General features: G+C 41.9%; 1 protein-coding gene across 1 annotated transcript in view; it reads right to left on the reverse strand.

The window, feature by feature from the left end:
- ANKFN1 (ankyrin repeat and fibronectin type III domain containing 1) overlaps window positions 1–15482 on the reverse strand; it is a 311761-nt gene that overhangs the window by 133683 nt on the left and 162596 nt on the right. Inside the window, exons 4-5 of the mRNA XM_036106172.2 lie at window positions 10407–10608; window positions 7494–7704 (exon numbers count right to left, since the gene is read on the reverse strand). Of these exons, the coding sequence (XP_035962065.1) occupies window positions 7494–7704; window positions 10407–10608 (413 nt within the window). The remainder of the gene's footprint in view (window positions 1–7493; window positions 7705–10406; window positions 10609–15482) is intronic.

A 15482-nucleotide genomic window follows, 5' to 3' on the forward strand; every position in this document is an offset into this window, starting at 1 on the left:
ATGAAAGAAGATAATCCTATCTTCTGCCAATACCTTCGCTGCTGTCTAATAGAAATACAGTGTAAGCCACATTGTTTAAAATTTCCTAGCAGTGGCATTAAAAAAGAAAAAAAAAAGTACTGAGGGTTGCTGGAGGGAGGTGGGCGGGGGATGGGCTAAATGGGTGATGGGTATTAAGGAAGGCGCTTGTTGTGTTGAGCACTGGTTGTTATTTGCAAGTGATGAATCACTATATTCTACTCCTGAAACCAACATTACACTATATGTTAACTAACTAGAATTTAAATAAAAATTTGAAAAAAAAATAAAATGAAAAAGTGAAAAGAAAAAAGTGGTATTAACTTTAATAATCTATCTTAGTTAACTCTGCAGATCCAAAATATTATCCTTTCAACATGTAATCAATGTAAAATTATTGAGATAGTATATATATTATATATAAAATAAATATATAAAAATAAATATATGTAATATATATAATACACTAAAATATATTTTATTGTACTTAAGCCTTGAAGATTCAGGGTTGTTTTACATTAAGGACACAATTTGGACTAGATGCATTTCAAATACTCAATTGTCACATGTGGCTGGTGGCTCCTGTGTTGGACAGTGCAGTTTTAGAACATAAAATCCCACAAATGTTAAAAAGTGCTTGATTTGGGCAGTGTTTTAAAAATGCAAACAGATGGGTAAAATATTTAAATTCTTTACCAGAAACTCTTGGGTTGTTTTATATTGTTTTTGATATTTATATTGACTAACAATTTTTTGACCATTTACAGTGTGCCAGGGAAATAGTTTAAAGCTGTTATTATTACATTTAATCCTCCACTCCAGGAGAGCCCCCGATGATCTCTGTCTCACAGGAGTCACACCCGACCACACTGTGCTGGAGTTGGCCTGTGTGATCAACAACATTCGGCAGGAAATGAGAATATATCCTTCCTGAGATTAGGTCATAAAAGACACTGTTGCTTCTACCTTGGTCTCTCTCTCAGATCATTTGCACTGGCGGGAGCTAACGGTCACGTCAGGGAGCAGCCCTCTGGAGAGGCCCACGCAGGAAGGAATGGAAGTCTCTTGCCAGCAGTCACTCTGAGTAAGGTTGAAGTGGATCCCCTAGCTCAGTCAAGCCTGGAGGTGATAGCAGCAGTTATGTTGGGGGAACTTAGGGATGGGGGCCTAGATTGTGAGCGTGTGCGTGGCACAAGGATGGTTTGGGTGGGTTGTCAAAGGTATCTTTTAACTTTATCTATAATGTTTTCATTTTTTACAAGGAGAATATATTCTGTGTTGCATGAATATTTAAAAATTAAAAACAAGAAAATGAAAGGACAATTAACTCTTGAGGAGCAGGTGAGTAGACCTTAGGCTGTGGCCACCTGATGTCTAAATAATTGTTTGGAAATATAAAAAAAGATCAATTCACTCAGTATTTAGTAAAATCATTCCCTTCAAAAGAAATAATATATTCATACCCTTCAAAAGAAGTAGCCTTGGGGGCGCCTGGGTGGCTCAGTTGGTTAAGCGACTGCCTTCGGCTCAGGTCATGATCCTGGAGTCCCAGGATCGAGTCCCGCGTCGGGCTCCCTGCTCGGCAGGGAGTCTGCTTCTCCCTCTGGCCCTAACCCCTCTCATGTGCTCTCTCTCTCTCATTCTCTCTGTCTCAAATAAATAAATAAAATCTTTAAAAAAAAAAAAAAAAGAAGTAGCCTTGGGATTCATTCAATTCAACATATATTTATCGAGTGCCTACTGTTTGCTGGGGATACTGTAATGAATGAGACAGACAGGTTCTGCTCTGTGGAGCTTACATTCTAATGCAGGAGAGATGGAAAATAAACAAATAAAATGAAAAATATATAGTGATAAGTACTATATAGAACATTAAAATAAAGTGATGTGATTAGAAAGTGACTTTGGACTTGATGGCCAGAGAAAGCCTCACCTGAAGATGTGACATTTAAGTGGAAATGTTAGGAAGGAGCTGGCCAGGGAATGATCATGACTGAAAGCCTCTGAGCACTCCCTGCACAGGGAATAGCTGGGACAGAGGCCCTCTGAGAAGAGAGTGAGTGCAGCGTGTTCATGGGATGGGAGGGAAGCTGGTGGGGCTGGTGTACCATGCATGAGGGGTGAGCAGTGTGAGATGAGGCTCGAGGAGCAGGTCTGTAAGTCAGGGTGAGTGAGGATCTGTACACCTATTTTAATGAAGCAAACAAAAATACCTGGGGACTCATTCTAGAGACCTGCCCAAAGCTTGTTCTTTACATATTCTTAACGGTTGCAAATCTTTGTCCTTTGAGGGTGGATTTGATTTCAGGAAATCTCTCTAAATCATTTGAAACCAAGTCTGGTGAACACGGAGGGTGATGACGCTGGGCAATGCTGTTTTGGAACAAAAATCAGGTGTGACTCTAAGCAACGAGTCAGATTTTCTCATAAACTGGCTCTGAGGACAAATCCAAAAGTGTTTAGAGCAATGGCAGCTCTGTTGGAGCAAGTGTGGGGTCTCCCATGAGGACCATGTTAAAGGATAACATTTGTTTGGATTGTAGACTTTCTGGGGTGTTTGTTTATATAAAGCCAGGCTCATTAGTTTATAGTCACACCTCTTAGACGTGCCCTGAACCAGTCCCAGCACCAACACGATCCTTCGACTACTGCAGAAACTAGTGGTGCATCCTGACAAGTCGGCCAAAATTCTAACACTGGTGTCTGCACCACATTCGCACGACAGCCACTCGGCAAGTAACCGCATATAACTAAGGCTGGGCGACATCTCCTAGTTCCAGAAGCAATATCCGAGAGAAAGTGAGCGAGTTCACAGAGAAACACAGGGAGGGTCTGCAGAGAAGGGAGAACAAGGCTGTAGAAAGGGCAGAGAGACTAAAGATGAGGAGCATTCCATCATTCTTACTGGTCCACATTATTCAACAGTATAAAGCTGAAAACAGTCAGGCTCCATTTACAACCAAATTCTACAACAGTACCTGGAAAATAACAACGTGACAATAGCAAGAGGTACTCCCAGGTATAAATTACTGAAAGACTTACAGGTATTTCCCACACATTGTGTATACACTATGCATGTAACTCATATGTGTGTCTATGTGCCTGAATCCAATGCCTGTAATTCCCAGCAGCCTAACACAGGGGCATTCAAAATTTCACCTGAAAATTTCTGAGCACCTACTATGTGTCAGGTACTGGGCTCGAAAGACAGACAAAATCCATATGAGTGACCAGATCTGCACATGGTAGGTATCCAAAAAGAACTCATTTCTTTATAATTACTGTTTATAGACCCTAGATGATCCCAAATAAATAGCAGCCACAGAGAGGCAAGGAGCTCACTGATGACTCAGCACATTCCTCCTGGAGACCACTGAACTGGGATTGGAGAGTGGGGGCAGGACATGAGTTAGTCAGAATAAGGGAAGGGCCTATGACTGGGGACTTTCACTAAGGGAGATAAGTCTTTCTCAGATAGCATTTGTCCCACTGAGCAGGAGTCACGGCAACTGGGATACTGACTGGCTGGAACCATCAAATGCAGAGCCCCTGGGTGTCCCTACATTAGCTGTCCCAGCTCCAGTCCTTTCAGAGTCTCTGCCAGTTTCCTGAGCTCAGCACACCAGTCCGAGTGGAAGTACTTGGGATTCTACTTTCATAATGGCTGATACTATCTTCTAGAAGGAATGAGTATTATTTTGCTGCTTGCCTAAAGGTGGGAAGAACAGAAAAAAGTCACTGAATAAACACAGTAGATGGATCTAATAAGCAGGTGGGGTTCTGCATATATTTAACCTTGGGGCGGTATGCAAGTTCCGGTGGCCACTTCTGGTACTTTCCCTATGAGTAAGGAAAGAGTACCTGGTTGAGTTTCAAGCCATGTTTGTAAGGAACACCTCGATATAGCATTGTGATTCAGGGGCTAAAGACTGGAAGACATGCCTGACCAATGGTTTAGAGTTAAGTCCCTAAACTCATCTGTGTCTTTGTGATTCCTGCAATGAACCGTGGTGGATCACAGAGGACTTGCTTCTGAGTTGTGCTGGGATTCTTGGTTGGCAGCGTGAAAAGAGTATCGGGCTGGTTTTCAGAAGGGAACACCCAGGGGAAAGGAAGACAGAAAATTCACCCTATTAGAAACACTGCTCGTTGCTTTGAAAAACTTGACTGGCATGAGAAGAGGAAGCAACGGAGAGTCAGGGAAGGGAAGAATGAGGTGTGACAGTGAGCGTGCTAATGCTTTTACACAAATACCAAAGCATTACAGAGGATCTGGGTTCAAGTCATAGTTCTACCACTTCCTGGCTTTGTAGTGTTGGGTGAATTATCTGACTTTCCTTATTCCGGTTTCTTCTAATGAGGTAAGGGACTCCCATTTTACAGGCCAATTGTGAGGACCAAATGAGGTGATGCAAGCAAAAGGATCTTCACAATGTGTCAAACGCTCTTTGGACTTAAGGCCTCACTGTTATTTTTCTTCTCTTATATCCTGCCTCTGCAACTTTTGGGGAACGATTTGCAGCAGGTGTTTGCTTATCTGGTTCTGACTGGTGGACCATGGTTTTTCTCCTGGGCTGGCTCACACTCACGCACAGAAGCAATTCTCTTCCTTTTGTACTTGATATATAAAGTGAATTAAAAATCCCCCAAAACAGATTGTGCTTTTCTGTCGTGCCTCTCTCTAACAGGCATGGCACCTTAGTGTATAGAAGAGAACAAAGACACACACCAGAGGATTTTAGCAAATGGCACAAAGGGAAAGATGCAAGGGCCCAGCGGCCACAGCCCTCCGTACTGATTATTTGGAAAGGCAGTAAGTTTGCATAGAAGGATCCCAGGCATGGGTGTCCCACAGACCTGGGTTTGAGTCCTTGACATCCCTATTCACTTGCCAGATGTGTGACCTTTGGTTAGTCACTTAACCTCTCAGAATCTGTGCTACTGTAAAAATCAGAGATAATGCTTCACAGCTACTCAATCACTATTCCTTTGCCACCTTTACACATGTGGGAGTCTATGCAGGGTATGATCTCCTTGACTTCTTGGGTGGCCAAGGTGACTTAGGTGTCATATTTCCTGGAGGCTAAAACCTGGGTTTATCTCTCATCTTCCTTTACAACTTTGTCATGATGATTGTGGTTATCATGCCAGAGGGAATGAGAAAAACCAGGGACCTTTTGAATGAATTTGCTTTCGGTTTAACTAGATTATTTAGGACGCAGGTTCTTTTACGGAGATTTAATTATGCACAAAGGGACTTGGGGAGATTGGGAGTCTCACTGGTTTCATGGAAAATGCAGAGTTCTTTGTAGCGTCTCAGGTAAGTGGGACTAATGTTTCATCCAGCCCAGTGCAGGCAACATCTGGATGAATGGTTTCCTTGTTCCTATAGAATGGGGCTCAGTCTGCATTCTCTGTGTTCAGACCCTCTGATTCTCTCCCCACCACTCTCTCGCTGGATCTTTGGGGCAGACATTATTGCAACGTAAGTTGGAAGGTAGCAAAGACTTTTCAGTTTCTTCCATCTCTATTTGCCCACCCCTCCGAGCCTCCCATTCCATTAGAAAGAAGCGGCACTTTGACGATGGAGCTCTTACTGCAAAGCCCCAACCCTACTGAACCCAAATCCTCACTCTGACATGAATGTGGTGAGCTCAGCATTTTTAAAATAAAGAGTTTCCTGATACAAGGATCTGCCTCTGTACCTAGTCTTTGGGTGGTGGGGGTTTATGAAATTTAGGAGCAGAGATGTGGCCTCTAATTATATATTTGCTTGCTTCTCTTTCAGCCTTCTGGGTCTCACCACTTGGAAGTAAGTGAATCAGTATTAGTGAAAGTAACAGTTTGATGAGTTTACTTTTTTCTTTTAGGAAACATAAAAACTGTGGCTCAGAGCCATTGTGGTCATTGGGTCAGAGAGTTTGTACCAAGGGGAATGCGAGTGCCTACCTCAGAATGTTGCCGTGAGGCTTCAAGGAGTGAATGCATGTAAAGTGCTCAGAATAGTGCCTGGCATTAGCTGAGGGCTCCACGACTTTGTCCTGTCCGCTCCTGGGCTGGCTCTGCCATCGGCCCCAGAGCAGCTCCCTTTGGCAAAGTACTATCAGCTCTACTTCAGAATACATCCAGAAAGAAGCCAGTCCCAACAGACCACACATTATATGATTCCACTTACATGAAATGTCCTGAATGGGCAATCTATAGGAAGAGGAAGTAGATTAGTGTCTGCCTGCTGGGAAGAGTGGGGGGGTGGTTGGGGAGTGAGAGGGTATGAGTAATGAAAATGGTCTAAAAATGACTGTGGTCATGGTTGCACATGGTGCGTATACCAAAAACCACTGAACTGTACACATGAAATGGATGAATTACATGCACGTGAATTATCTCTCAATGAAGCTGTTCCAAAATACATCCAGAATTCCACCCCTGCTCACCATCAGTGTCACTACCATGCCAGTCCAAGCCACTGCGTCTGTCTCCTGGCCTCCTAACTGGCCTTCCCAGTTCCACAGTGGCCCCACCACTGTCTATTCGCCACGGAGCACAGTAGCGATCTTTTAAAATGTAAAGCAGAATATGTCATCCATCGGTTTCAGTGGCTCTGCTGTCTCTCCATCCCATTTACGATCAAAGTGAGCATCCTGTCATGGGTGTGAGAGCCAGAATGATCTTCCTCGGTGATCACTCTCCTCCTGGCTGATGTGCTGTGGCCATCAAACATGCAATCTCGTTCCTGCCTGCCTCCACACCTTTCTATTGCCGTTCACTCTGCCTAGGGTTTGACCCCGTATCTCCTCATGGCTCATTCCCTGATATCACGTAGGACCAGGCTCAAACGTTATTACATCAGAGAAGCTTTTCTTGCCCAACCTATTTAGAATAGTCCCCACTCCATCAGTCTCTAGCCACTCACTTTATTTTCTTCATAGCATTCATCATTATTTGAGTTTATAATTTAATTAATCTATTTACTTGCTTATTGGAAGTCTCCTCCACTAGTGTCTAAATTCTATGATAACAGGGATTTTATCTTGCTCACCATGGCATTCCTGGTACCTAGAACAGTGCCCTGTCCTCAGTGTTTGTTGAATGAATGAGTGATTGAATGAAGCCACCAAATTGCCTATGGACACAAGACACTAACACACACATACTTCAACTTTTTCTACGTTCCTATTCTATAGCCTCACTTGGTGTGTTTCACATATTTTAAAACGTAGGTTAAATTCTTAGGAGGAAGTTCTTTCCAGGTTCCTGTTCAATTCCACTCCGTGTATTCTGTTTAGAATGTAACTTGATGCCTAGACTGGTTAAACACTGTCACTATTTGCGTGAAAGTCCATGAAAACACGTAAAGGCACTCAGAGCCTGTCTTCGTCAACTGTTCTGCTCTAACTGTCAGCAATGGCTATTTCGGTGGCATGAAGCTGGGTCTAGTCTTAACAGTACATGGTTTTCTTCCCAGGTTTACTCACAGTGTGGACTTTCTCGGGCCCCTGTCCTCAGAAGAATCCTGGCGATGGGCACATTGTTGGTCATGATGGCGATATCTAGAGGCGTCAGCCCCTCACTGTTAGGCGTGTTGAGATCTAGTTCTTCCAGTGTGTACTGATACAGGAGGGTCTGCACGGCATCTCTGTCCTGTTGTTCGACTGCTTCGAACATGGCTTCATTGCCCTGGAAGTTCTGGAGGGCAAGAACACAAGCAGGTGAGCACAGCTTGCCTTGTGGCTTAGCTGTTCTGACGTCAGTGACTGCTCCCCACTTATAACTGCAGTTGTTACACACAGCTGGACCTTCCCTCCATCTTTCTAATGGGCACTGAATGGATCTGTATATTTAGATGCACTTAGACCATACAGTACAGCATGGCTAGTCTACAGAGAAGAGCAAACATCAGCTTTCCTCAAACCAGTCTTTTGTGCAATACTGTCTGATAGGTCATTACGAGGTGTTCTATGAAGAACGTAGCATGCAGTCATATAAATTTGGTGCACACTGGATTAAGCTGGGTTATTGCATTATTTTACTGTAAGACCTCTCAGAGTCTTTAATAATTCTAACATGCAGTTAGGCAGTTATGACTCTCCAACAGATGGGAAATATGACCTGTTTTAAATATTTGTTCAGAGAACATGTTTTTGCTTTTTTTTTTTTTTTTTTATTGCATTTGTTTTAACTGCCCCTGGAAATAGTGTTCTATAGAGCACAGTTCAGGAAAATCTGGCATAGATAATGCAGCACAGGTCGCTGAAATGATGACTGGCTTGCAACTGAGAGCACGCTTTCCCTCCGACTCATCCCCTCCCCTCTCATCCCCACGTCCCTACTATCACTCAGACCCAGACCACTGTCATCCCTTGCCTGGACGACGGCAGGGACCTGCCTGTTGCTGGTCCTAGTGTCCTCCAGCCCGTGCTCCATACTGACACAAGAATAATACCACTAACATCGATAATGTTACATACCCCTTCCTTTCTGCAACTCTCGAATAGCTCTCACTGCCGACAGGCCGGCTCCCCAGCTCCTACACTCCTCTGTACTAACCTCTGCACCTTCTCAGCCCAGAGCCCCAACCACCGAACACCTGGCAGTTCTGAGCCCTCAAGGGAAGGCCTCAAGAGGTGGTGTCCAGTGAGGGTTTCAGTGGCTGGGTAGCCAACTGTGCTGAGAGGGCCAAAAGCTGAATAATCATAGGATAAAAATCACCTATAGAAAAATAACAGCTAAGGACAATACAGTTACATTGAAAAGTTCTATCAGAGATTAATAGTAAACAAAGGAGAAAAGCTCTGGAATTCTCTCAAATATGTTATTTCTGCAGCTCATGGGAGAAGGGTAACAAATACACTATTTACACATCTATCCGGTATCTTCTCCAGGAATTGTTTGCTCTTTAAAAATGTTGAAATACCATTGGTCCTGACATAGCACAGGGCTCACCTGATTAAACCGTGCAAGGTCTTCAGTGACCAAATATTTAGGTTGGCAGGGTTTATTTTTAGTATCACCAAAAATCAATTATCTCCATCGAGGGCTGCAGGTCGGCCTAACTGAGCACATGACACATGATTGAAATTTGAGGGAAATACAGCGCTATTATGCAAATACATGTTTTGACAATGGGGTCCCAAGAGTAGAACTATTTTTGGTATGCAGCTCTCTTTGCTACAGGAGAGTCTGCTGAATGGAGAAGTGTTTTGTCTACAGTCTGCCAAACGGAAGAGCCTCTGCTGCTGAGGCCGTAACTCAGCAACCGAACCCTCCCAGAAGATGAGCTGGAAATGAGACAACAAATGAGAAAACAGAGAGAACAAAGTTAGCATGCTGCCCTGTCCACAGTTGTGTATTTGTCTGTGATTCTTAGTATGCCTAATTTCTCATGTGCCATATTTGCTCTCACTCTTGAGTCATTTCCTCCTCCATGCTTTTGTTGGCAAACCCTAGCATGCTTCTCTCTGGAAAGGCTTGGGCTCATTTCTGTGTTAAGCTCAAACAAGTGGTGCCATTACCTCTTTGCAGAAATGCCCTTGCCGAGCATGGTAATATTATGCCCTCAGCTCTTACCGAGGGTCGGTATCAGAAACTACTCTATGACAATGTCCGTAACATCACCAATATTGACCTTCCTTCTCTATCACACAATTCACTGTGGCATCTTATAAAGGCCAGAGGAATCAGCAACAGGAAAACACTCATGCTTCTGGTAGACTTTCAGTTTTCAGCTATTGGGATGCTATAACCAACTGGACTTCCCTTTCTGCTTTGACTGACTAGGAGCTCAGAGAGAAATGTCATGGTAAGTTTTAGGTACTATATTTGCTTAGGATTTTCATATATCTATTTCTCTTTCTATCCCCATTATTTTCTAGTTTTTTCACTCCTTCCTTCCTCCCTTTTTTTCTTGCTCACTCTCTCCCTCTATCTCTCACTTTATTTCCCATTATATAACACATACACATTTTTTTGCCTAGATTCTGTTTCGAATGCCTCTGGAAAAGCATATGGGCCATACATTATAAATAAGTAAATGAAATGTTCATTGTTCATTCAGTATCTGAATGAACACTGGAGCTCTCAAAAAGCCTATTTAATTCATGCTATTTGTCAAACTGCCATTTTGTTGTTGTTTCTTTGATACATTAGAGAAAGAAAAACTAAGAGAAAAGAAAGGCAAGAAATTAAGAAAAAGAAAGGGAAACTCTCACATTCACTCAAGTTTCAGCTCACAGCACAGACATGTGCAGGTCCTATCTTCCCAGACTCTCAGCATTTATAAAACTGCAAATGCAGGTTCTGAAGTAAATGTGGAGCATCTTAGAATCTCTTCAAACCCAAACACAACTGCACCAATCAAGCAGAGACAAGAATAAAAAGAGTGTTATTACCACTGAGGTCTTTCTGAGGCTCAGCCGGTCTGTTCTTGCTCGAAAATAGGCCTCGTCAAATGAAGAGTGGCTCCCCTTCAGTTTCTCAGAGAGGTTTCTGTACAGGCGTTTGGCAGCATTGGGAGACGATGGAGCACTATGTTTCTTCGACTGAGAAAGATGTAGATTCTGCATTTGTTGGGTCATTTTCACACGGCAGTTCCTAAGAGGAGGAAAATCTGATGTTGTATCATATACACAAGATAATTATAAGTTGACAAAGAATTTTATCATCACCAGTAACCATCTGGAATCCTAATAAAATACTGTAGCTGGAAGGGATCTTGAAGAGGTCCAGCTTTTTCCTGTTATAGATGAGAAAGCTGAAACCCAGGGAGGGAAGCAGCTTGTTTATGGCCACATAACTAAGTGGGGGCAAGAATGAAAGGACAACATCCATTTACTATCTAAACATATACATTTACATACAAACGTATATATGACATGAGCCTCTACTCAAGTCTTTCAGTCTCTATCCCACTGGGAGGAAGTATCTCAAATCTATAACCCAGGGGTTCTGTTCAGTTCCCCTTGGGTATATGTAATTGGGATCTTTCTACCTACCTCGTTTTAGATGCTGCCCTCTGTTGGGTGTGGTTGTTCCCTGCAGATACCCATTCTCTTGAGGTGTTCGACTATGCCTCTTGTCTGAGATTTGGTGAGCTACCTCAGTGCCCAAAAGTTTGGGGGATTTGTACCCATAGGTCCCTCCCTGCTCACCCCAGATACCGCAGACAGTGTCCTCCAGGGCACTCACTACTGGCATTCTCCATGCTGTACTTGACTGCTGTCCACAAATCTCTAAACAGGTCCTCACCAATGTCATACTTGGAGTCAGTTTCCAGGAGATCAGCCATGCCATTTCAAAAGCCATCCACCATTAAGTTCGGTATTGCTACTGAAATATTGATGCTACCGAGGCTATGGCTGCCTGGCATGCATCTGTGCATTGGATGAGCAAATGCATAAATGAAATAACTGGCCGAGGCAGTTATGTGCCAAGTGTATCCACCTCGGGGGAGCCTCCGGTAAACAGGGACCAGGTCTCTCTGGAGCACGCTGTTGCCTTCCCACCACCTCCCCTCGAATCTCCAATGGAGTCTTCCATTTGTAATGCTGCCATTTCTATTTAGCTGTGGCCCTTACAGGTCATCTCCAGTCCTTGACTTTTCATAGTCTTATGGACCCCATTATACAATATCATGTAGAACCTCTTTTATTAACCCAACTCTTCACAGGATTGACTTCAAAGCTTCCCCAACTTCTACAGGATCAATTGTAAGTTCTTTAGCCTCACATACAGGTGCGTGCCTCTCCAACCTCATCTCTTACTGTTCCTCTACGTTTTATGTTTCAGTCTTTCTGATTTCCTTAGGGTTTCCTAAATAGTTCAAACTCTTTCCTACCTCTGGGTGCTTGTTTGCACTACTTTTGCCTGTACTGGAATTCCATCTGTGCCTTCATCACCTAGGAAATGACTGATGATCCTTAAAGTCTATGCTCAAGTGCTCTCTGATAGCCGCAGGCAAATTTGTATTTCTTTACTCACTCACCTAGTATATGCCTCTTACAGAAAATATTTTATTGTTTTACAGCTGTTTGGCTTTCTGTCTCCTTGCTAGTCTGTATGCTTCTCAAGAACAAGGCCTGCCAAGTATTAATTTTTATACTTAAAATATGCCTGCCTCGAAGTACAAGAAATATAATACAGATTAGGCTATGAATTGCTTCTCTTCCAGCTACTGACTATGTGACCTTGGGTGAGTTACTTAACATATCTGAATCTTATTTTTCTCATTTGTAAAATAGGGATAATACTAACATCACATTACAGTTATGAGGATTTGATGAGATAATGCATGTAGAGAGCTTAGAATACAGGAAAACTCATGGCAGCTATCATTTTTGTTACAGAAGATGTTCAATAAATACTTTAGAATAAACGAATGCTCATATGAGAGTCTATGACAAATAATATACTAAGGAACTACTCAGAAACCTCATTTCCTCCTCATGTTTCTGAACTGGGTTCCATATCTGCTGCGCCAACTAACTTGACTTACTTTCACTTTAACAAATGGAAAGCTATCCTCGTTACGTTGTTGAATGTCTTTAGGAACCTTTTAAATCTTGCCTGCAATCTCCTCCAACACAAATTACTTCTTAGTACCTTCCAAGGTCCTCAGACCTATTCAGTTTTAGTCAACTGTATCAGGTCCCACTCAGTCTTAGCTAAATGGTCATATGTACATTTGGGAGGATGATTTAAAGCACTATCTGTAGTGTGTATGTACATATGGGTGTGTTTTCATCTTTAATAATCTTTTAATTTACACAAAAGCAGAAATAGAGGGGGTAGGTGATTTGGTATCTTTCTCGTTCCATCTACAGATCCTTTAACTTTGATTCAATAGCAATTACAGCATTTCCTCTATATCTTGCTGTTCCCACAAAAATTCCAGATTGATATGCAAGCTGGCTCACATGGAGATTGCCTTAACCTCTTTCTTTCTGCCTTCTGTCTCTAGCCTCTTCCTTCAGCATTAATGCCCCAGTTCAAGCCATCTGTCTTGTCTACATCATTATCATTCCCAAAATAACTCTACATTCTTTTGTATCTCACACAGTACCCTGGAGTCCAGTAAATAAATTCTTGTCGATTGATCAAATTCCAGTTACTTGCCCTCTAACTGATGACACCTACCCACATGGCCCCTTTTGTCTTTGCTCATCTCCCATCTGTTCCCTTCAGTCAAAATAGGTTGACTTTCTCTGTCTCTTTGACTTCCTTCTCATACTGCCCCAGCTGTCCCTTCCTTCCTGGCCATCTTTCAGCATGTTTCTATTCTTCTAGATTTCATCTATCATTATATTTTCTTCCCCCCCCCATATTTAAAATTTTGTCTGATGAAAGATATTGAGAAAGACACTCTGTATTATTTGTTCTCATAAACATGCACATCCCTCCCAACTGACTGTACTCTTAAATTTTTACCCTTTTAGAAAGGTGCAAGCCTTTGAGAAGCAATGTAGTTTTGGCTCTGGAATTTGGCAGACCCAAGCCTGGATCATCATATTGTTAACTATAATCTATGTGACTCTAGGAACTTTATTTAAATTCTCAGAGTTCATTTCATCATATATAACAGGAGTTCTTACAGAGTTGTGAAGATTAAATGAATTAACAAATGAAAGCATGTATCCTGTTTAATGCTAACAGCCACTCAATAAATAGCAGCAATTGGTAAAATTACCTCAATCTTCTTCTCAAACCAGAGACACCAAAGTACATTGGTAATGATTCAAATAGTTTTCTTGTTTGTTTTAAACATTGTTTTAAGATATGACTTTATGTACTTATTATACTATTTAGTTTTATTTTGATAGAAAATATAAGTTTAGATGTTTTTATATGGATGTTTACAGTAACTTATAGTAAAACAGAAAGTTGAACTTCAAACTATTAGTGGAAAGATAGGAATAAGGATAACCCTAAAGAAAAATAAAAAAATAAAGAGACCATAATAAATAGAAATGTAAAATGAAGTCGTAAGGATAAGATTGAATATATATGTGAGCACAATATACCCAAATGGTTTAATTTCCTAAAAAAGATAAAACTTTCCAACTGAGATTTTTTTTTTTTTTAAAGTAGGCTCCATGCCAAGCGTGGAACCCAACACAGGGCTTGAACTCACAACCCTGAGATCAAGACTTGAGCTGAAATCAAGAGTCAGACACTTAACTGACTGAGCCACCTAGGTGCCCCTCTAACTGAGATTACAAGTGGTGCACCTAAATAAACATTTCACAGAAAGATTAAAAATAAAAGAGTAGTATGACAGTGGGAATGGCAAAGTAATGACCTCCCCAAATCCTCTCCTCCATAAAAGCAATAAGAACACTAGCAGGAATTGTCAAAATTAACTTTCTCAGAACTCTGGAAATTAACCAAAGGTTTGCAACAATCCAAGAAGTGTTTATTTGAGAAAAGTGGCTGATTTGGTAAGAACAGTGAGCTTTGTGGCATTTTTAATCTGCTCAGTTCCTATCTTCCCTAGCTCTGTGGTAGCCTTGAAGACCATCAGTGTATATTCATGACAAAAAACAGGAGCTTGGCAGCCACTGGATGGTGCAGAATGGTGACAGAGCTCCTTCAAAACCCCATTTTGAGAGAATCATCATTATTTGACCTGACTGGTGGTTCCCTGGAAGACCCCACTCACAAGATTTTTCTTTATTTGACCTGCCTCAGAGTTCACAAAGTGCAAATAACCTTTTCCTCTAAGGCATTTTGTCAAAAACAAACATCAGCAATTGTTTAATCATCACAGCTGCCTGAGGTGGTAGGTAAAAGTTGGGGCAAACATTAGACTAACTGAAAACCTTAAAAGGAAATGTTGGGGAATGAGATGTCCATAGAAGACTTTGAAAAGCTCTGACACATTGCCAGGGATCTAGCAGACCACATGTATGCCCAGGGCTGGGAACATTCTCATAAAATACCTGAAAAAGTCCTAAGCTCTTATCTCTGTCTGATGTTGAGGCTGTGTGCAAGCAGGAAGTGAAGGGTAAGGCAGGGCTATCAACTGCTGGTGAGTATGGAAAGTGTGCCCCAACATATGCACAGAGCCCTTCTGTAAAGACTGGAAGACTTATTGGCTTCTGGCATTTAAGGAAATTTTTGTTCAATCATTAGCTGATCACTAAGCTAACCAAGCAGAGACTTCAGTGGCCACTGAAGTGACAAAGAAGTGACAAAGAATGCAGACTTCACAGATTTAATTCTGAAAAATCACTAAACAATAAACCCTAAGGAGGTGGGATAATCTGATTTCTAGAGTTGCCACATTATATTATTTAAGATGCCTAGATTTTAACAAGAAAAATATGAGACATGCACAAAACAAATAAAGAAAAATATGTCCGATTCACGGGAAATAAAGCAGTCAGTAAACACTGACCTGAAGAAAAGGATGCCATATTTAAAGAAATAAAGAATTGTGAGGGGGCGCCTGGGTGGCTCAGATGGTTAAG

The sequence above is a fragment of the Halichoerus grypus genome, chromosome 2 (genome assembly GCF_964656455.1).
Source record: "Halichoerus grypus chromosome 2, mHalGry1.hap1.1, whole genome shotgun sequence".
Classification (NCBI taxonomy): domain Eukaryota; kingdom Metazoa; phylum Chordata; class Mammalia; order Carnivora; family Phocidae; genus Halichoerus; species Halichoerus grypus.